The 21,607-nt window shown below is 47.8% G+C and overlaps 1 protein-coding gene across 2 annotated transcripts; it reads left to right on the forward strand.

Moving 5' to 3' along the window:
- Positions 1 to 7: 7 nt before the first annotated feature.
- LOC8028748 (myotubularin-related protein 14) lies at positions 8 to 20,503 on the forward strand. 2 transcript variants are annotated; one of them, XM_029966974.3, is made up of 19 exons: positions 8 to 247; positions 1,072 to 1,128; positions 2,058 to 2,158; positions 4,685 to 4,805; positions 5,322 to 5,397; positions 6,564 to 6,678; positions 8,026 to 8,142; positions 8,524 to 8,597; positions 9,683 to 9,753; positions 9,847 to 9,924; positions 10,409 to 10,472; positions 12,389 to 12,551; positions 13,340 to 13,376; positions 13,822 to 13,886; positions 14,366 to 14,424; positions 14,490 to 14,616; positions 16,929 to 17,099; positions 18,101 to 18,217; positions 19,128 to 20,503. In XM_029966974.3, the coding sequence occupies exons 1-19, from the start codon at positions 131 to 133 to the stop codon at positions 19,342 to 19,344; spliced, it is 1,947 nt and encodes a 648-aa protein (XP_029822834.1). In that variant the 5' UTR covers positions 8 to 130; the 3' UTR covers positions 19,345 to 20,503. The 2 variants fall into 2 exon arrangements, with proteins under 2 accessions (XP_029822834.1, XP_029822835.1); XM_029966975.3 differs by lacking the exon at positions 18,101 to 18,217.
- Positions 20,504 to 21,607: the final 1,104 nt, after the last annotated feature.

Genomic DNA, 21,607 nt, shown 5'->3' on the forward strand with positions numbered 1-21,607 from the left:
GGCGGTCACGTGATCTTTTGTCACACAAGTCGTCAACATGGCGTCTCCCGATGGGTGCGTGGAACCCCGTGGGTGTTGCATAAATGCTCGTCTCGTGAGCGGCCCTTGGTTACTTCTGCTCTGAGACGACATGGCATCGCCGCGTGCTTCCAGCGCCATGGAAGCCGTCACCGAAGTGGACGTCTACAATCTGCTGGAGCTCGCGTGCAAGTCTGTGTACCGTGCCAAAGACGGGGACTCGCAGCAGGTGAGCTTGCGCCAGTACGCGCTTTAGGTCTTATCGGCCTGGTCTCCGACTCGTGATTATTTTCCCACCTCTGTACTGACCCAGTAAGTTTCGGCTTATCTCGGAACGAACGCCTTCTATTCTCTAAGAACAGATTGTAACGTTGTCGGGCAGTTCATGGACGCACCGAATACGCTGTGCTAAATACACGTTCCAGATTTTCGTTGTTTTCCTTTTTATTTTATCAGCTTGTTTTATTTACTTTTGCTCGGGGCCAGTGGTCAAACTTGGCCTGTTCCGTGGAATGTGCTCCTGCCGCCGCCGCTGTTTCTAATGCGGCAGCTCGGAGACGCTCTGTAATACTTGGATAATGACAATAATAATGATGGCAATAACTTACGGCTTCGCTCACGAGCATTGATAATAAAGATTGGATGTGCCGGTTTGTTGTTTGTCTTCTGCAAGTCATGCTTCAAACGCCCCCTTTTTTTGGGGGGGGGTCCCCGACAGGCGCGTGTTTTGCGTTTTCGCTGCGTGCAGCGGCTGTGTAGCAGGACCGCGCACAGATTTGCGTTTGACTGTGCTACGACTGCGGATAACCAGGACATCCGTGCCTCGTATGGAGCGTGCTAAGTAACTCCTAGAATCGGTTGCCACGCTTCGTACGAAGCCTCAGTGACTCGGAGCCGTTTCTCGACGCAACGCAGCTTAAAAGAGCACTGACCGCATTCGTGTGTTTCTGCTAAAGAGAGTGAGTGTATTGCATGCGACCAGCGTTATTCACCCACAGCTGTTGTTGTGGGCTTTGAACTGACTCTTGATGTTTCGTGTCTTTCTTTCTGCAGTATGCGTCGATTCAAAAGAAATGCGAGGACCTTTTTGCCAAGGACTACCTGTTCAGTGTAAGTTTTAGGAAATTTTCGGGCAATTTTTTACTCCATGATGCCTCTTGAAAACTTTTTTTTCCTGGAGTATGAGCTTAGTAAGGTGGCCGATAATCCATGACTTGCATTAATGTCACGTCAGCCGCCGTTGCTCCGTGCCATGTTCTTTTGCCCATACCTTTTCCAACATGCATTTGGCATCATCAAACCCGTTTTTCTTCACAAGGTTTGCCAAGAAAAACAAAGTCGGTTTTGCCATTTGGCGTTGCATGCGAGGCATGTATATGCCAAAAGCGCTGGGGGATTTTCTGTTATAAATCGGGAGCCTATTTAGATTTTGCACGCTTGTATTCTGGTCTAAACTGGACTTGCCAAATCAGTCCTGTTTGTGTTCTGTCGCATCACGTTTTCGAGCAGTGCAATCTCGGCCGATTTCAGTTGGAGCATTAATTTCTCTCGCCTTTCTGCAGTTAAGATTTCAAACTGGGTCTACCTGTGCCTATGCTTTACTTGGCTTTGTCTCGGGTTTTGTCCTAAGGTTACGGCACTTCGATATTGATCAAACTTTATTGTTACCTTCTCTATGTCGAGTGCGTCATTTTTGGGCTGGGCTGTACACATTTTCTAAAGCACCGCACTGTCTAGCCAACTATGCTTTTTGCTATACGACGATTCGTGTGTTAGAATGAAGCAGAGATCAAAGTTGCATCGCTGGCAAGAAGTCGGGTTGATGAAAGGATAGCCATTTCTTCCCAAGCTCTCGATGCCACGTCGTAGCGCAACTGCAGAATGAACACGGAGAGCAACCCGAGCTCGTCGCCCGCGTAGTCGTCTAACGAGCCATTTCCTCGACTGCTTGTGTAGCATAGGTTCAGAATAGTCCTCCGCAGTGTCGTCGGGTTTGTCGACACCTCTGATGGCGCTCTTGCACGCCCCGTCTGTTCCAGGTCATCAGCAACGAGCAGGGCACCCTTAACGGCGCATACCCAGCCAACATAGTCTTCCTGGAACAACCCCTGAGCGGCCACAACGCAGACCCTGTCATCAGGTGGGTGTGTTCAGTGTTGCCATCATGCGCTGCTTCCTGCTCGATTCGCTGCCAGTTTGTGGAACTTTGAATTCCACAATCGGTTGGAGATGAAAGTAGGGTACAACGAATGGTGGTTTGTCGATGCTGGTATGATGCGTAGATTGAGTGTCCAAACAGTGTTTATCATCGTATACTGCTTGTGCTTTGAAAGTGATCCCGAAGTGACAACAAACTACATGTGTTTGGAGCCGGCGCGCCGTACCATTTGACGTCTCAATCTTGGCAATCGGATAAGTTTTGGCAGAAATTAGGAAGAAACTCCAACTCGTAGCTGTTTTAGTTGTTGTGGACTCGAGGGCCGAAGAGCATTTCTAAAGTGGGGCAGGCATCTGCCATAGCCACCTCTGCTCCTGTGCCACTAACCAGGGTTGTGGCAAGCAACGGCAGTACACGGGTGGGATGTTGGCTGGTGGAAATCGAGAACCTGAAGCGTGGATGTGAACGCACGGGTTGTAGGCGTGTTCCAGGCAGTGTTGGGTAAAGTACAGTGTGCCTCAAACTTAACGCCGCCACGGCATTTGCTGTTTATGACTGTCTCTGCGGCGGTCGATTGAACTATCTGAAGAATGTTTGGGTTCCAGATTTCTATCCCGTCCTGACAAAACATCCAAAACGTTGTGGTGACAAATTTAACAGTGAGTAGCTGACAGAAGCTCAATGTTCGGGAATCCGGTGGCATTAAGTTTGGGAAGCACTGTACATCTAGAAAGTACTTGAAGTACAAAGTAAATTGGAGCTTATGCACTTCAAGTAAGCTAGTAAACACACCGGGCGATAAAGTAGAAAGTACACCGGGCACGATGTACTTGAAGTAGTTCTATAAATGCAATGCACTTTCATGGTACAAGTACTTAACACAATCTTTCATGATGCCCTTTCATTCTCCTGTACAGTCTATTTTTTAACTGGTATGATCGCTTAGGGGTAATAGACCCTCTCTTAAATTCAGTGCCATCTGGTGGTTAGAATAGCAGTTTAGATTTTGCCATATCAATGGCGGAAATGAACTTGAGTCGGCACGGTCACTTTCGCAAGTCAACGGCACGCGAGAAATTGTTCAATGCGAGTTCCTTCTCGATCACTTTCAGTTCGATGGTGACCAAGAACCTGCAGTCAAAACAAAACTCAAACTTGCGCAGCTGCCTCGAGAACATTCTATACACCGAAGGGCTTTAAAGCCGATTGTGTGCCGCCCACAGATTGTCTGAATCAGAGTTGGAAGTGAACGCTTACGTAGTTCTTGTATTCCATTCCAACGTCGCTTCTGAACCCCCGAATGTACAGGCCTCGCACCATTCGCTTAGGAGCGTCTTCAACGTTTTCCTTTATCAGTCACTATAAGGCCGCCATTGGTATGGCACAAATGCCGTTCCACACATGATGATAGTGGCCAGACTGAATTTCGGAAAGGGTCTATTGGTAGTGCATCGGTCATTTTCGGAGATGACAGTTAATATTGGATAAAGGCAAATGACCACAGAGTTGTTCTTTTACTCTACGAACTATTTACAATGAACTTATAAGGCATATATTTCTTGACAAATAATGATTTTGTAGGGCTGGGTGTCGATTACAATGTTTAACCCGATTAATCGCCGCCCTTTAATCTATTAAAAGCAAAAAAGAATGTTTTCTTGCCTTTGCTGAATATGCGACAAATGCTGCAGTAACATTTTTTTTTTTTTTTTTTTTTCAAGTCATCTTCGATGTGTAGTTTATAACAGTTCAAAGACTGTCACAGTTGCAAATTATTACTTCAGCTCCACGAGGCAAAGAGGTTTGTTTGCATTCTCCGGCAAGAGCGACATCCCTTGAATGTTCACGATAATTTGACTCTCTCAAACGGCAATGTAGTGGCCTGGACACGTTTAACCTTCTGCAGTTGCCTGGAGTCGAAACTCTCGTCCCTGCTGTTTTCATCAGGCTAAAATTTTACCTACAATTAATTAATGCTTTAATCGCAATTAATTTTTTTAACCAGTTAATCGGTAAAATTCTGACGGTCCAAAAGAAAGTAAAAATTTTACGCTTTCACCACCCAGACGTGGACGAGTACACCTGTATGGAGGGCAAACTTTAAGCTAAAATTTTACCTACAGTTTGCCCTCCGCACAGGTGTATTCATCCACGTCTAGGTGGTGAAAGCGTTAAAGTTTTACTTTCTTTATTAACCGGTTCAAAAAATTAATTGCGATTAAAGCATGAATTAATTGATGGGTTAATCAATCAATGGCCCAGCCCAATAATTTTGTGATACAAATTTAGCAAGACCACATTTGGGAAATGTACTTTGAAGTCGGCAGTTGTAAAGCACAACTACATAGTTGAAGTAGTACTTTAAGTACAGTGTACTTAAAGTACTTCCCAACACTGGTTCCAGGTGTTAAAACACCGTCGAGGGGGTTTGAAACGTCCATCCGTGCGTCCAATGTGGGGCACAGTGGGAGAGAATCGACTGATGTCTGGCCAAATACGCTTTCCCAGGCCCTGCGCCTCTTCGACACCGCCCTGTGATGCGGCTCGCTTGCGGGAGCAAATCCTCAAGGCCCGGAACGCAAGGTGCCGGGCGCGCTTCCCGGTGCCGGTCATCCTCTACGAAGGAAAGGTGGGCCCGCTTCGGAGGTGGCCACCAGTCTCTAGGCTTCTCTGGCCTCTCCTTTTTTTGTTGTTGTTTGTTTGACTTTGTAGTTTTTGAAGCACTTGGCCAACCGACCTGCAGTCACCAATTCGAATTGAATCCGAGCCGCCTGATTTGAACGCCCAGTGCGGCAGCGAAATCGTAAATTTCGGTTGCCTTTTTAGGATTAACTCGATGGGTGACATTGATCTTCTTCCCGTGGTGTCGGATCTGTCCTATGTTGCATAGTTTCAGGGCTCTGAAACTTTAGCCTTTCTATTTTTGCCCTCGGCTGCTAATGTTGTAAGAAGCCTAAAAGGCAAGACTTTGGAAGGCCTTCCTGTGGTGCTACTATGCGTTACGTGTTGCGACTAGTGTTCTGGTGTTCATAGGATGCTGAATCGGTCAACCTGCCTTGGCCAAAATGTAAACCATTTGGCGCTGCGGCTAGTTTCTCTGTTTCAGATTCTGACAATCGTGTTCTCTTGCATAATTTTTTTTCAGCGCATCTGTCGGTCGGCCACCCTTTCCAGTGGTCCAGAGATTTATGGCCGCTACGGTTATGATTATTTCTTCTCTGGTGCGTACCCAACGTTTGTGTCCTCTCTCTCATTTATTCGTCTGGTTTCATTATTAAGACGCTGACTAATTGTCGTAATAATAGTGATTCTGACGATATGGGTGCGCTTGGTTGTTCTGAAACTTGCTGTAGAATGCAATAATGACAAGGCTGAAAACGCAGTTTCATTTCTCTAATCCCAGTAGTTGTCCTGTAATATGCCTCGCAGCTGTAGGAAATCGCGCACCGCCGCCAATTCTCCATTTCCCACGTGGTCCGTCAACAACAAGTCCAGCCAGGTTCTTTCATGGGACCGGGATTCCGCTCCCCTTTTATTGGTACATAAAACGCAGCTCTCAAAAACACTTACTCTACCATACAAAGACACGCGACACCGCACTAATATTCACTCGCCCGTAAAGTCGAAGTTAAACATAGAGAGGGCCCCCAGGCCTCGTGTCCTGCGATTACCCTAGATCCGGTCGCACACACTTGAATGTTTTCGGTGCCGTCCGGAGTCCTAAGAGGCTTTTGCCTCCCGGTCCCCTTGACTATATCGATCGATGGGCGAGGAGGCCTGCCCTGGGCGCCTGCAGCGCCATCCAGTGGCTAGGAGAAAAAGCGGCACGTCGGGAGCCGAATTCGAGATCCCAATCGACCTTGCGGCAACATGACCATGTGATGGCGTCGGAGACGAAACTGCATAGCCGCCTCGCGGCCACGATGCCAAAGTGGTTTGATGGGCGCCCTCGTGAATGCACTGTGCGCCATACAGCTTGGGACCTTCAATAAGTAATAGTGCTAGCCTTCCAATTTACAAGGAGGAAAAGAAACTGTTACTGTGCTGTGTGCGAGCATTATTTATCCTTTAGCTCATTGCAGATGACTGATGCACACTGCACAGGTGCAGCTCTTCCTGCAGTTTTCAGGGGGGGGGGGGGGGCGGCATTTTGTTGGTATGCTGGTACCAGCGATAAATGCTGGTCCTGTCGTTTGTACCGCTGGTATGCTTATGTGCGGTTTCGCCCCACAGTGGACTGCCTTGGAACACTTAAGGTTCTTAAATCGCCTACATGGTGCACGAGATGCTGTACCTAACCGTTAAACAGTGTGCCGTGGGTGTTGCAGATTTGGCTCGTAGCATTTGGTACAGCCCACCGGCTGACAGTGTTCCATCCGACGCGCAGAGCAACCACCCGAGGTGGACGTAGCAGCAGACTGTGCCTCGGAGTGCGGAAACGGTCACAAGGCAGAAGAGGGAAACGGCGCCTTGAAGGAGTCGTCAATCAACCAGTCCTCCAGGTGGGTGGAGCTAGATCGGTCTACTCGTGGAGTACGTGGCCGTCTGCCGCAGCCGAATTTACGAGAAGAGATGTTGACGCCTCCCAGATGAGGAAGCTATGGTGCTGAAACAAGCTCTATGAGAACACCAGTCGCAGCTGGACAGTCCAGGACTATAGATGCCATCGATTCCGCAAAAGGCTCCAATAGTTTCACAGCAGACTGTGACCGCGTGTCGCCCCAAATTGCAGGCCTCGTTTGCTCAGATTTTGCCTCTAGAGTTTGTATGTGCATACTGCAGCAGTCTTCCTGAATGGAGCTCTGTTTAAGAGCAGACTCGCAAACTCCCATCTTCTGCGAGTCTGATCCTGTCCTCCTTTCCCCCAATCGCAATTGTGGAGTCAAAGGTAGTAGGAACAAAGTTGTCATAAACGGACTGGTGTGCGTGTTGACGCCTGTGCCGATGGTCTGAACGGTCGGCGTGGCTATATTTGCTCCTTTTTTATCTCTGGAGTTTATTATCTCTCCTTGATAGTCTGCTGCTTTTCTAGGTTTCGAGTTGCAACCTGGCCTGTAATCCTCCCAAACTACTCCACAGCTTTTCGCCACAATGTACGAAGTGACAGTGATAGCTCTTATCACGCATAGTGACACGCACTTCGATATGCATATCTACTCCTTATTTACCGAATCGCAAACAACACAGCCTTGTGGTCTCCAAAGCCCAAGAATAGACGGCTACTGTTAAGGGCAATGGGTTGCTTTTCATCCGATGGTACACGCAATTGGTTCTTGGGTGGGGTTTGTGAGGAGCCACTCGTTTTCCCGACTAGTGATATTGACCTCCGGTGATGGGTGGTAGTGAAGCTTCGAGGCATGCCACTGGGAAGTTTTGAATCGCGGATTTCTTTGTCGGGGTTGGATGTTTCGGGTGAGGTATACATGTAAGAGACAACACTTCTGGGGGCTTTCACATTGCAGGCATCTTTATAGTTGAACAACTCGTCCTTCACAAACTCTCTGCCTTACCCCTTGGTGCCGCTTACCATCAGCATTCGTGACATCGGCGTTGTGACGGGCGGAATACTCGTGACTTTGCCAAATCGTGTGACCGTGTTAAACCAGGCTAGTTCTCTGGTTAAAGCCAAAAGGTCTCTTTGTTGAGGGATGAACTGCTCCGTTTAAATATATGGTCGCATGATTTGATGTCTTGGTTTTCTGCCAGGTGCAAAGTTGACGTTGTGATTGCAGCAGCAAAGCCCCCATAACAGCTATTACTGTATTGTTAATAGACATGACTTTAGCTCTCTCGTCACAGGCTGTAGTAGGCGAGCGCTCGCCGGTGAACAAAATGTTTGTTTTGCGCAGTGACTGGCAGCTGTTCACCAAAGTGAGGAAGGAAGACATCCGTCTGCTTCAGATAATGTCTGTCAACCTCATCTGCGACTTCATGGTGGAGAAGAAGAAAGTAAAGATGTGGATGAAGTGAGTGTTTTCTGCCATCCCGCGCCACGCGGATTTAATGGTCTCGTTCGTCGAGTAAAAGTTCCGTCCTTGGACGTCGTATGTCCTACCCCTTTAAGATTTGCTAAAATTTGAGCCGTACATGGGAAAGGGTTGGTTCTTCAGCTCTCCAGCTGAAAAAAGCTGCTATTATTCAAATTTTCAATTCTAGGTGGAATTCTCAGGATGTAAAGGGGCAGCTCTAAGGGTATTGTTTGGATGGCAGTTGAGTGCAAGGGGGGAGCAGTTGTTGCCAAGCTTTAGTTGTTTGAGAAATTGGTCCTGTCTCTGCTGTGTCGCACAAGAGACCCCTGTCGCTTCGAGACTAAACTTAGCCCGTGCCTGGTTTTTGTCCGTTCTCAGTGTGACGTCATCGGAGAAGGTGGACAAGGAGAACCGCTACAACGACTTTGCCATCCTTGCACTGCCTTACCCAGGCAAGTTCCTTGAGATCCATAGTAACCCTGAGACGTAGGAAAAATAAAAACGGACAATACAACGAAGTCTCTAACACAGCTTGCTCATGAACTGAAGATTGAGGTAGTGACGATAAAAACGATGACGAACACGACTCTAAGCCTGCACCAGGAATAATTAGTGAAAGGTAAAAAAACGCAGGCGAGCTGGTGAATGATATCCGTAGTCATTCACCAGCTTGCCTGTGTTTTTTACCTTTCTTAAAAAGTTCCTCGAACCTTGCTGGAGGTTAAAGAACATGCGCAGCTAATAAAATCTGAAGTATTTTATTCGAACTAGAGTGAAGGGAAATACCATGGGCACTTAACATTGTGCACAGGTACAGTGGTGTGCGAAGGCCCGGGAATGTCGAAACTGCTTTGCATAATCCTCAATCCCTAGCTGGTGTAGGTGTCCTGGTTATCTCCAGAGGTGGAAACGGAACGTCTTGAGGGTACTATACAATACTAAGAGCACCTACCCAAAAGATGGGCCTAACAAGCGCCCATCCCCTATTTTCCACCTCCAAGAGCAATAAAGTAGGAGGGTCACGTGGTAGGGAGTCCTTGCTTGGTCAGACCATATGGTATGGAATATGTACAGGGGTCCAGCGGAACCCGGTGTTCGAAGCAGCCTCGCCACTTGCTGTAGGCATGCTTTCTGCCGGCTCTTTTGCGTCCAGCTTTGCTCCAGCTCGCTGCGTTTTGGCATGCTAGAAGTAGCTGGCACGGGGCAGCACCTGGATTAGCTCAGTGGGCTGGGAAGTTTGCCTGGGTGGGCTCTTGATATGTCCTTTGCTTATTTTTCGGATGTTTCACAAGTAGATTAGTGCTTGCTGCGACATGGGCAGATGCTTGGTGTTCTATGGTGGACATCATGGAGCAAGGCAACAGATTTGATCTGTGTGGCAGGATTTCTGGACTCATTTTTTTTAAAATTTAAAGTCTCCTGGCAGTGGTTGGACGGACTATTGACTGTGGGTCTTGACCTTGGAAAGTAAAATTCCACGGCGAGCTGAAAGCGTCTCGCCACAATTTTAGTTTGTCCTCCTCTTCCTCACCTCTAGGCTGCGAGTTCTTCAGGGGCTACCGGGACAACGAGTACAACGGGGAAGGCCTCGTCTACGACTGGAGCCAGGTGCGGCGGTCGGGATTGCCGCTGCGCCAAGTTGCGGTGGCAAGCTTTTTTTTTCCCTATTGCTAACCGAGGTTTTTTTTTTTTTTTTTGCAGGCATTTGTTGATGTTGCCCTCGACATTCCAGACGACACCATTTCTTCGCAACTCAACATTGACTGGAAGAAGTACACCGTGAGTGTTCTTTACTTGGTTCATGTCCGGAGTTGTGTAGTATTGTGTGGAACATAGGCACACGAGCTGCATCTCTGGGGACCCGGGGATTTCCCCGGAATCCCAATTTTTCTCGACCATCCCCGTTTCCAGATGAAGTGCTCTTCCAATTTAAGCTCTATTTTAGCAGACCTGAGCCACTCGCATGTACTCAACCATGAACCAAACACTCCCTAGCATGCACATTATTGTTTGCAAGGTCTGCAGGCTCTCCTGCGCTGCTTTATTGCACCAATGCAGACACCAGGACGGTTTCCCCAAGTTTGTTTGCCTTTCGAGGCTGATGGGGTTCCTCGAGATCCAAGGAGGCAGATAAGGGGTTCAGCAATGGACAAACTAGCCATTGCTCAGACACTGGGTCGATTATGACCTTGGGGATCTGCTCTGCACACCGAGGGATCTTGACTTTTGAAAGTTTGTTCTTGTTTTCTGTCGGGTTCTCCAGACGTGGGACGTGGTCCGGCTCACTCAGAACTACATGAAGCTCCTGCTCAAGTACATCTTCGACGGTGAGCAGTCTTCGGCGTTCCAGTTTTTTATTTCTTTCTTTCAAAGTGTCTTCCTAAAGCCTCGTGCTCTGTTGCGTTTGTGTTGTGTTGTGTTGCGTTTGGAGGAAATGCAAGCATGGTCTTAACTCTGTGTCACTGTTTGCGTACAGTGCAGACGAAGGCAGCGCCAGGCAAAGAGAAAAGGCGGGAGAGGAGAATGAAGAGCACTAGGAATGTTAGAGAGGGCAGGACGTTTCTCTCCTCCACTGTAGTTTTTTAGTGCTTGCCCTTTTGCCTGGCACTGCCTATACCTGTAGTGCACGCAACTAGTGGCACGGAGTATAGTTAATGGGTCTGAAAGGGGTACTCGTACTACTATGTGTATGTATTGACTCGTAAGTCTACCTTTTTTTCTAGTATAGTGTATTTAAAGTATCCAGAGGAGGATAGCATACATGACAAGGACAGGACTTTGCTCTTGCTTTGAGATGCGAGTTTTAGACCTTACCCCGGCATGTAAAAATGAATGACCTTTCTGTTTGCGAAATTCGTGGGTTTTTACGCTGCCAAGGGTAGACATTTGGACAAGAACAATGACAGCAGGGCTTGCTGCATGAAAAACCACAAGGTGCACTTTGTGTCTTGCATTCTACAAGTGGTTTACCATCTTCCTCTGTCCTGCGGGAAAATTTATGTCGGACAGACTGGGTGTTGCCTCAACGACCGCTTGAGGGAACATAAACAGTCTCTTCAAACCACCACTGGAAGCCACTTAGCCATCCACTGCAGAACCTGTGGATGTGATCCAGATTTTTGTGCAACAACTGTTCTAGCTTCCCATAAAGAAAAAACAACAAGAGAAATAGTGGAAGCCTTTTGGATAAGAAAGCTCGAATCCAAATGTGTGAGCCAGCCATCATTAACACTACAAGACAGCGAGTATGAGTTTATGGGGGCAGCTGCGCACAAATAGGTGAATGGTCAAGGCTTCGGAGTGCCGGCACTGGACATGCCTAGGACTTTGAGAGATTGATTTTCAATTTATTTTGTTTTCCTTTTCAGCTATAATTATTTTAGGTGTAATTTTATTTAGTTTATTAGCTTTTTCACATCTTTCTCTTTTCCGATATATGTTCATGTGTGTAGTTTTCTTCCTTCTCCTTTTCATAGTAAATCGTCAGTTGCGAGTCAGCGCTTGCCTGTTCTGTCTTCCTTTTCTGTCCCTCTCCTTGTGCGCTGTTTAATTATGTGTAGACATTTGGTAAGGATCAGCTTATATTTGGCATCTACTTATACATGGCAATATATCATAGATTTATAGAGGGACTCATGAGCTCTCACTAGTAGCATTCGGTGCAGACTTACCAAAATAGTAGTTGCAGAACTAAAACTAAACCAATGACACCGCCTTGCAGTCTGGGCTTTTGGACCCAGTAAGAAGGCGAGCCATGCAGAACGGGATGGGCCGCACTTTGCCAAATAACACGATTCATCGGTCGGTTTTGACCACATTTGTGCCGAGCAGCAGCCGCAGAGTTGCAGACGGCTCTGTGAGAAGTGACGTTGCAACCATTCGCCCCTAATCCAGCTACGCATTTCTTGCTATCGGCCTTTTGGGCTGGTTACGGGGGCACTTAGTAATGCAGCGGTGCTAGGAACTAATTTACGACCGGCGTGTTTACCGTCGTATCCCGTCCACGCATCCAATGCACCCTCGAAGTTGCAACGAATGTCGTCGCTGAATCCGGCATGTCGCGTTGTTGGATGTTGCGGCAAGAAGTAAGAGGCTGTCAAAGCTTCCATGGACCGTTTCGCCGGATAGCAACCCTCGGAATCGCTGCATCCGCCACCACCGCTGCGACTCGGTCAGGATCGCACCGGTCGGAGAAGAGTTCCAGGCTTAATGGCGACGCGACTGTGGCCTGCGTTGTGTGCAGGCAACACGGGGCTGCTGGTGCACTGCATCTCTGGCTGGGACCGAACCCCTCTCTTCGTGTCCCTGCTGCGGTTGTCCCTGTGGGCCGACGGGCGCATCCACCCGTCACTGACAGCCAACGAGATGGCCTACCTGACCGTTGCCTACGACTGGTTCCTCTTCGGGTTGGTCCCGGGATTTTTGTTCTGCTCTTTGGTCTGGATACCTCTCGGGCCGCGACACATGGTAATCCGTGGAACAGACTGAACTGTGACATGCAAGTGTAGGCATAGGCGGCATCCTGCGCTGTGCACACGCAGGTGTTCAGTTTTCTGTAAAGAGCGCTAGCATTTTTTTTTTTAGATGTTTTTGTGACACACTCATGCCTTTTGCTCGTTTGTGGATTGATTTTGAAAATTTCAAGCACCTATCGATTTGACTTGTGCAACTGCATCTCGTGGACCGACATTGTTTGAGAAAGTTTTCCACGGTCAACGAAAAGCCCTACCTCCCCGGTTGCCTATGATTTGTTTCTCTTTGTATCATTCCCGGGATTTGTTTCTTTCTATGAAGACTTCTAGGGCCTTGAGATCAAAGTAAATTCGTGGAACCGGCACGGCTAAAACGTGAAACGGAAGTGACACGTTGTCGCCTGTTAGATGTAGCGGTTCTGCGGCGTAAGTGCAACCGATTCCTATGGAGAGATTCTGAGCATCTCTCATTTTTGTTGTGTGTTCGTAACTTTAACGGTTTTGGGCGGATTTCGGAACTTCAGGCAACGATCAATTTGTCTCGTCTAACTGCATTTTGTGAACCAGAATTGACTAAAATTTAATAAAGTTTTTTTTTTCTTCTCTCCCGTTTTTGTGTTGCCATGGTAATGAATCTTGTTTTGAAATGATGAAACAACAGATGTCCTGACTGTTCTCTGGTTCTTGCGGCCTGATATTTGTGCTTTTGGAATTCCTTGCAGCCACCACCTGCCAGACAGGCTGGAGAAGGGGGAGGAGGTGAGCGGCCATTTCTTTTCTAATTTTCTGGTTTCTGTGGTTCGCTAAGTGTGCCGTGCGGCACATCTTGCCTCTAGGACGAGTTGTATTCGTAAGCTGTAGCTTTTGTTGTAGCAAAGACTCTCTCGCACTAGTGTTAACGTTCTTGGAGTTCACTGTTCATTTCTTGCAGCGTGCTTGCATATTTTGAGGCTCAAGGGTTGTCTCGAAGGTAGTTTTGTGATAGCTTGGCCTTGCTGATGCGAGGACCCTGTGGAACTACATTGGCAGTGCAACTTTAGCTAAAATTACACATTTTCCCAACAACCCCCCCTTCCTAATATTTGATTTTGCTTTCAGTCGTTAGAGCGAGACAGTATTTTAGTGTGCTTTTTTTCCGAATGTAGACTTTGGGACGGACGAGTGGTCTACTGTGTCTGAACGAGCTTCGTTTTTTTTTTTCCAGATTTTTTTCTTTTGTTTCTACATGCTGAAGCACCTTGACTCTGAAGACTTCTCCATTCTGACACTGTGAGAACACTTCCTATAACCTAATTTCTTCTTTTTTTTTGATTTTGAAGGTTTAATTTTTATTTTGTGTCTTGTCTTTTGCATTCTTTTATGGCTGCTTTCAAAAGCAAACAAGATTGCTTTGAGTGCAATGGATGTGCGTTGGCTTGCAGACATTGGATCAGATATGGCTGAAGGTGATTGGGCAACTTGGTAGGATTTTTAGGCAGCCTCACTCTTGGATTTCCAAAAGTGTGGCAGGCAGCCAGGTCTGACGGGAAATCTCAACAAAAAGCCATCCGCGTCGCACCACTGAGCACATCGCTTCAAGCTCCAATGCACTCGGTAGTTGCAGTGGTGCTTAACAAAACTTTATGTGGACTTGACAGATCCCCCTGTCAAGTCCACATAAAGAGGCACGTCGGTGCCCGTTTCTGTTTTCGGTAGCCATTTTCGTTGGTTTAGCATCGGTGCCCTAACAGAGGTTTTCTTGTGTGCAGCAAGGGGAATCGGGAAAGGAGGAACACCTCCGACAGCAACTTTGAGCACATCCTGCTTGGTAGGTGGCGGCGTCGGCGGGAGTGGTCGTATGGTAGTCCTGAAAGACGTTTCTCCGCGTCGCAGAGGAAGAGCGGCTGGGCAGCAACACGAGCCTGAACAGCAGCTGCAGCTCGGTTAGCAGCAGGGACCTGCCGCCAGCCGTGTTCCCAGTTCCAGATTCGGGGGACGAGAGCTTGTCCTTCGGAAACGGGTGTGGCGGACAGTCTTTTTTCTCCCAAGTTTTTTGTTTTTTTTCCATACGTGGACAGGACGTCTGTTGTTGATGTCGCAGTTGGCGTAGGATGTTTGTCGCAATGTTACCGACTGCTTGAAAATATTCCCCGCCAGTGCTGGAGATTCGATCCCGGTTCACCACCGAGCTAAACCGCCACTGCTTTGACTATCGCTTCATATACGCTATTTGTGGAACACAGATGTGCGTACGAATCTCGTGTAATGCCCGCTTGATGGCTGCAGTTGCTGCGATGTCGCGGTAGAAAATTCTTTATTATTCTTAATTCCAAATTTAATCTGAGGAAGTATTTTAAATTAAAGGGATACTACAACGAAATTTCGGCGCTCATTTTTTGGTCTATGTGTTCAAAAGAGCAGTATCACATGGAACATACCAATATCTTGTTAAAAAAGTCTCGAAAAGGAATTTTAAAACTAATTAAACGATTAGCAAAGAGCACCTGGTGGATGTCTCTAACGCCTCGTTCGTAATGCTCGTCTAGGAACCTTGACAGCTAGGGACGGAGGTTGTCTCGTCTCCGGCCACGACGAGAGAAGGGGGGAAGGAGAAACTCCCCTCTTCCCGAGAATCCCTTTTGTGTGTTGCAGAAGTCGCTATTGTCCCCCTACAAGATTATAGAAGATTAACCCGTCACTCAAAATTCGTACAAAAGCAGTCGCTTCGATGGCTGGAACGACTAGGCCATCCTCTCGACGTCGGCCTCGCCGTAGCTTTGCTCGTCTTGAGACGACCTATGTCACGATTGCGTTGGATGTCACGTGCTCTAAGCTGGGCCTTCTCAGAGCGCTTGCCAGAGTGGGCCGTTTATAACGAAAAATACAGCCACCAGGATCAAAATACAAACGTGCAATTGTCATTTACGGATACTGTGGATCATATTCAACCTATTTTTGAACACGACGGGAATATTTCAAATTTCGTTGAAGTATTCATTTAAAATCTTCGGCTGGGTGGAGCAAGCCGCCACCCGGTTGAAAGGGTTCAGCCACCCAGAGTGGGAAATAGTCAAGACCCCATGGTGCATGGATGAGACGCCGATGCCAAACGACTTCGCCATGGCGTGTCGCAGGCCACTATAACGTGAATTCGCACGTTGCAGCATTCACATAGCACTCGCATGCTGTGTGAAGAATTCAATTCAATTCATAAAGAACACTATTTTATAAGCAAAACGTTCGTTGTCTCCACGCCGTGGCACCTCGGCCTTGCATGCCGAGGTTGCTCCTTCCGAGCGGCATTACTCGACCTCTGTTTATTTATAACTTCCCCATTTTCGTGGTCGTCAAATAGTGTTCATTAGCAAGTTCTAGATCTCGGCATTCACCCACAACTGCCAACCACGTGCGAGCCCCCAATTTCTTTTTGCTGTCAGTTCATCCCTTGTTTTCTACAGTGCAACAAACTTATAACCCGAAATTTCAATAGTTATAACAGATTATCGGTGTATCTGGTTTAGAAACTGATCATTATTAGCAGTATATTATGTGTGGTATCGTTATAAGTGGGTTGCACTGTATTCTTTTTAGGCGAGGGTGGGGAGTGGGGAGCCCTGTCGCGGTCCTACATAGGCAAATAGATCCGTGCAGCTGAATCCTTTTCGTTGTGACAATGGGGAGTGCTTAACGTCTCGTGCACCTCGTGCTAGTGTTTTTCAATGCCAACTCCTTTCTTTCATGCGACATTAGCAAGTTTTAGTGTTGCGTATATATGAGTGAACGCAAGTACTGTGCATTGACATAGAACGTTCCACACTGCGCATGCGTGGAGCCAAAACTGCGGTCTTTGACTGCCACACGGCGACGACGCTCGTGCGCGGCATAGAGACCGCAGTGCTAACAGAAACGCACGGCGCTTGCGTCTGCTTAAATGTAGTCTTCGATATCAAATTAATTGCCCTCAGAATCGCATTTACTGCCATAAATAAAATGGAAACGAGATTTGGTGCTGTTATTTGTTTGCACAGTCACAATGAGCGAGCCTGGGTTGTCCAAAGCAGTCCAGTGTGTGAACTGGGGAAAGCAGACGAGCTCGCTACGCTCGTCCTGAATGGTTTGGGGGTGACTGCAAGTTGACAAGCTAGGCTCCTCTCCCCACAAGAGTGTCTCTGAGCTACTCTCCGCAGGAAAGACGGTCTTCCTTGCTCTGGAATTGAAAAGAGGAATTGGCAGTTTCCTCTTCTCCCGGTTATTCAGTTACCTTTAAGGAGGTTAAGGTCCGACCTTTCAATATAATTTTATGAATGTTGTCACCCCTGGCGGGCATTGCAGGAACTATGTGTACCACGGTGCGAGCGGCACCCCCCCTACGCTGACCAACAGCAGCGAGAACGGATCTCCGCTGCAGCATGGCCGCTGCTTTGCCCCTCCCAGCAGTCCCGTTGCGGTGCCAACGTCCCTCAGGCAGCGCTCGGAGAGCTCCTCGTCTGTCTGCGCTGGGAGGTGCGTGCCTCGGCTTGAATGAAGCCTTTGCTGCCATCGCAGTTTTGGGGAGGCAGAGGTTTGCTGGGATCTTTGCCTTGCAGGAAGTCTGCGTTGCGAGTTTGGCCGAAGGCGCGTGATGCTGGCGTCTGAGGTTGACTTGCAGCTTATAGGACGGAAACTGGTGTGCCTTGTTGATTGGCTGCAACTGTGGAGTTGGCGTTTGCATAACTTTTGAACATGGAAAGTAGGATTGTGCAGATATTCTAATTGTAGTTTTGAATACTACGCTGTTCAATATTTGCTTTTAGATGAGCTGCGATGTTCATACTTCGCGAAGTGTAGATTGCGGCGGGTTAGCCCTGTTGAGCGCACCTCTTGTGTAGCAGGTGTGCACTGCGCACAAGCAATACCTGCTGAAGCAATCTTTGTGGGAGTTGCTTCTCCGCACTGCACTGGTGCTCGTAACAAAGCGGGCTCAACGGGGTTAACCCACTGCACGAACACAGTCTATAAATATTTGATTCGGAGATTTGGTTAGAACCACCAGCCACTTTATACTTGCTTTAAACTCAAACTTCACTGTTTGCACATGGCCTACTTGAAACACTACCTCTACTGGGACATGGAGCGTGACTTCCTATCAATGGGGTTTGTATTTTTGGGGCTTCAAACGTTCCTCGTGCCGCCTTGCCGTTTCTGGGGCTCCTTCCACCATTATTGACGGTGGCCTCTCCGCTTGTTTAGATGAAGGAAAGATGCTGAATTAAAAAGGGTATGAACCTCTCTGGAGACATGATTTCACTTTCCCCTTCTCAAGCTTGCACACCGAGCAAACGCAACCACCGGTGCTGCGACAAAAGTTTTCTCTACCACCTCCCCCCCCCCCCCCCCCCCCCTTTTTGCACATACTTTGCTTTCACTCCTTGTCAGCGTGAGCCCGTTGCTAGGAGACCGGTTGTTCGGACGTTGTTGCTCAGCCGTCTACCCCATCCCTCCCCCCACATTTCCACACCCCTCAGTTGGCAGGTGATCAACGGCACCGGATCGGTGCGCAGTTCCGTGTCCGCCAGGGACGCAGTGAGCTCTCCCACCACGCTGGAGCTGAACAGGAATGCATCGAGCAGCCGCAGCAGCCTGTAAGCATCGTCCCTTGCACCTCCGCCTCCTTAATCATTTCTCCCTTTCCTGACAAACTATCCTCTACTGGACGTCTGTCCTGGTTCCTTTCGAGGCTTCCGATGCCTTCCTGGGGTCGTCCATTTGTCCGAAGGCACGGTTCCTCCCCACCTTCTTTTTGTTCTGCCTCTTGCATTCGACTCCTTGGTTTTTCTCTTCGGTTCAACCTCTCTGGCTGTCCCCTGCTCCGGGCAACGGTTGTTTCTCGGCGTGTGCTGCAAGCGTGCGTTTCTTTTTGAACGTCTTCCTTTTGTTTTTGGAATTGCGGTTTGTGCTGTCTTGTCTGGGCAACCAGGTTTTGTTTTCGACCCGTGGGCCTTGAAATATAGGCTGCCCTTTATCCTGTTTTAGATTTGGCATAAAGGTTGCCACATTCACAGCCAAGCTTGCATTCTCTGTGGCTTCTTGGTGCCGCAGTTAATCGACGCAGGGGCAGCTCTTTTGTGACTAACTGGCACCAAGTTTAGCAAGAAGTCTGTGGTGGTGTACTTGATCACACGGTAAGTGCACCTAAGGTACAGACAGGTGCCTGAGTGATCCAGCGATTTGAGCAGTTTGGGTTCTTCATGCAATGCCTCAATCCGGCGACGGTCTTTTGTAGTTTCTGCTGCAGTGGCTCACCGTCAAAGTGCCAATCTACAGAAGGATAGCTGGCGGGTTTAAACCCAAGCTTATGGCACTCTAAGCATCCTATAATGAAGACTGATAAAACTTAAAGATCCCTAAGGGGCCTATGTGAAACCTGAAATCTTCGCTGGGGAGTGTAGGACGCTCTTATTTGGTTTGGCACAAGACACCGCCCTAGGATAGGCGGCGCAAGCTACCACCCAGTGCTAAGGGCTCATACGTTTCTGCTGCGTCCCTTTGCAGCAACGGCCGTCACCTGGAAGACAAGGCAGACGGTCCCTTGCAGCGCGCCGTCCTGCTAAATCGCCGTCGTCAGCGGCTACAGGACGTACGCAAGGTCATCGACAACACCTACAAAACCATCATTGCCGGCCGCTTCTCCGGCGGGAGAGCAGACGGACTCGGCGGCTTCCTGCAGAAGATGGGACTGAGGTCTCCGGCCAAGGCCACCGCCGTCTGACATCTTGCACGGTCGTAGTGTACTCGCGACCGTTGACCGGGACCCATTGTGGAGTGCAGCGGATGTGTCGGCGCAGTCTGGAACATTGCTCGGTGTGCCCTTTCACATTCCTGTCGCGCTCCGCATGTGGGCGGACTCGCCGTTGATTCCTGCGGCACATTGCCGGATTCTGCTGATGACTTGTCGTCTGTTACGAGGTGCCTGGGACTAACACTTGGAAGTGGGTCTTCGCCGGTTTGCTCACGGTTGCGTTATTTGGGAATTGTCTTTCGGCGACGTTCGGCGTTCGAGCTGGGAGCGTGTCGTAGCGTGTCGTGTCTGCCTGAAGAGCGTGCCTGGTTTTGAGGATTTGTTTATTTTATTTGTCCTTTCTTTTTTTTTTTTTTTTGTAAGCTTCTCATTGTTCGCTTGCATTGTACAACGGAGAAACGTCACTTACGTGCCACAAATTTCTGGCAATTTCCGACGGAGTTTGCTTCTTCAAGGCAGCAGAGATCTTCGGCGCTTTCGTTGAAGCAACTTTTTCGGCAATTGTCTCGTTCCTCCTTTTTTTTTTTTTTTGAAGGCCTACTGGTGTTACTCTTTGCAGTGTAATGATAGTTGACACTGCTCTGCACTCATGGTGTCAGGGTATGAAATTTATAAGCATTTTGTAAAGGATGTCTACAAGTTTCCATACTTTTGTCCGTTGCCAGTTCTGAAGCCTCGGCGTGACCTGCCATGGTATGGCACCCTACTACCCCAGTTGGAACATAACAAACTGAGTCAATCATTTGGACGGTGTATTGTGCCTACTGTTCTCAGGCCTGGGCATACTTCTCACTTCGGTGTAACTGCCAATATGAGGTTTTTGTAAGGATGCTTCGATGCAATGTGCCAGAAGGATGAATAGTGAGATCTAGAATGATGTCCCGCTTGGTGAGCGAGGACTTTTGGATTTCTTAGTTGAAGCGGTCATGAATGTGGTTCTGATCTATGCAGTCTATGGCGCTCTTGTTTGGTGGACCCTCCATCTCTGATTACACCAGATTATTTTTAGCAACCTTTTTTTATGTTAATGTAGATTTCTTGCGCACTGCCATCTCTGTTCGGTCCACTGAACTACAGTGCGATCCACATGAAGGTTGACCCATATGTGAATAAATTCATTGATTGAGTATCCCATTGGCTTTGGAACTTGTTACTCTACCAGAAGGAAAATGACTTAATGAGCATGCTTTACAATGTGCATGTGAATGCCTCAAGTTATCTAGAGGTCCCAAATCCTCTAAAATTAAAAAATTGGCGATGAGATGGCATCCAACTGAGGCATTGCGTACTGTCACTTGGGTTGTCTATTTTCTAGTCTTTCTTTCCCATTCTATCTGTAAAATTCTCTCTGCTGCTAACCAGGGATGGGCAAAATACATGCAAATATGTATTGACATACAAATACAAAATACCTCGTCAAAAGTGTATTTGATTACAAATTAATTTCCAAAAAAGCATTTAAGTACAAGATCCAAATACAACCAAATGTATTTGGTCTCCTCTAAATACTTTTCCAAATACATTCCTCAAAATTTGCGTCAGCGACTTCAGGGCACCTGCAACAGGTTTCTGGGTATCTCATTTTAGTTTTGCTTTGCACACTCGGGAGTTAGTGTGCGAGGCTCTAGTAACATAGTAAAAATATAATCACAAAAAATGTAATCGGCTTGGACATAATAGGTGAAAAAAGTAGAGCTTCAAGCAGCTTTTTTTGTAGATTACATTTTGGTGTAGACCAACAAAGAACCGAGACGACCAAGACGCGCAGCACTAGCTGGAGATTTTTTATTGTTGCAACTCGCATCAGTTACGAAAACCTGGACGACCCGCACATTTGTAATGTTCCAGGCAAAAATATGGATGGAAATCAGGCTGGAAAGCATCACAAGTTGTCACAGGCACTTATTTAGCCAGTCTGTCCTGTGAACGTCGATTTCGCCACTATTCTTGCCCTGGACTGGCACCGTAATCACAAAGTCACTAAACGCAAGCAAAAAGCGCCGAAAAAATACAGGGACACAGACGAAGGGAAACGGGACAAGCTCTAAACGCTTGTGCTTGATTGAGAGACACTGCATTCGGTGCAGAACGTAGATTTCTTCCTGCTCTGGACAGTGACAATAAATTTGAGGGATGTATTTTCGCCCACAAAATTGTATTTAATTACAATTGTATTTGAAATACCCGCGTTTTAGTATTTAAATACACACGTCAAATACATTACCCAATTTGT

Source organism: Ixodes scapularis, unplaced genomic scaffold, assembly GCF_016920785.2.
Source record: "Ixodes scapularis isolate PalLabHiFi unplaced genomic scaffold, ASM1692078v2 PGA_scaffold8__174_contigs__length_109621045, whole genome shotgun sequence".
Classification (NCBI taxonomy): Eukaryota; Metazoa; Arthropoda; class Arachnida; order Ixodida; family Ixodidae; genus Ixodes; species Ixodes scapularis.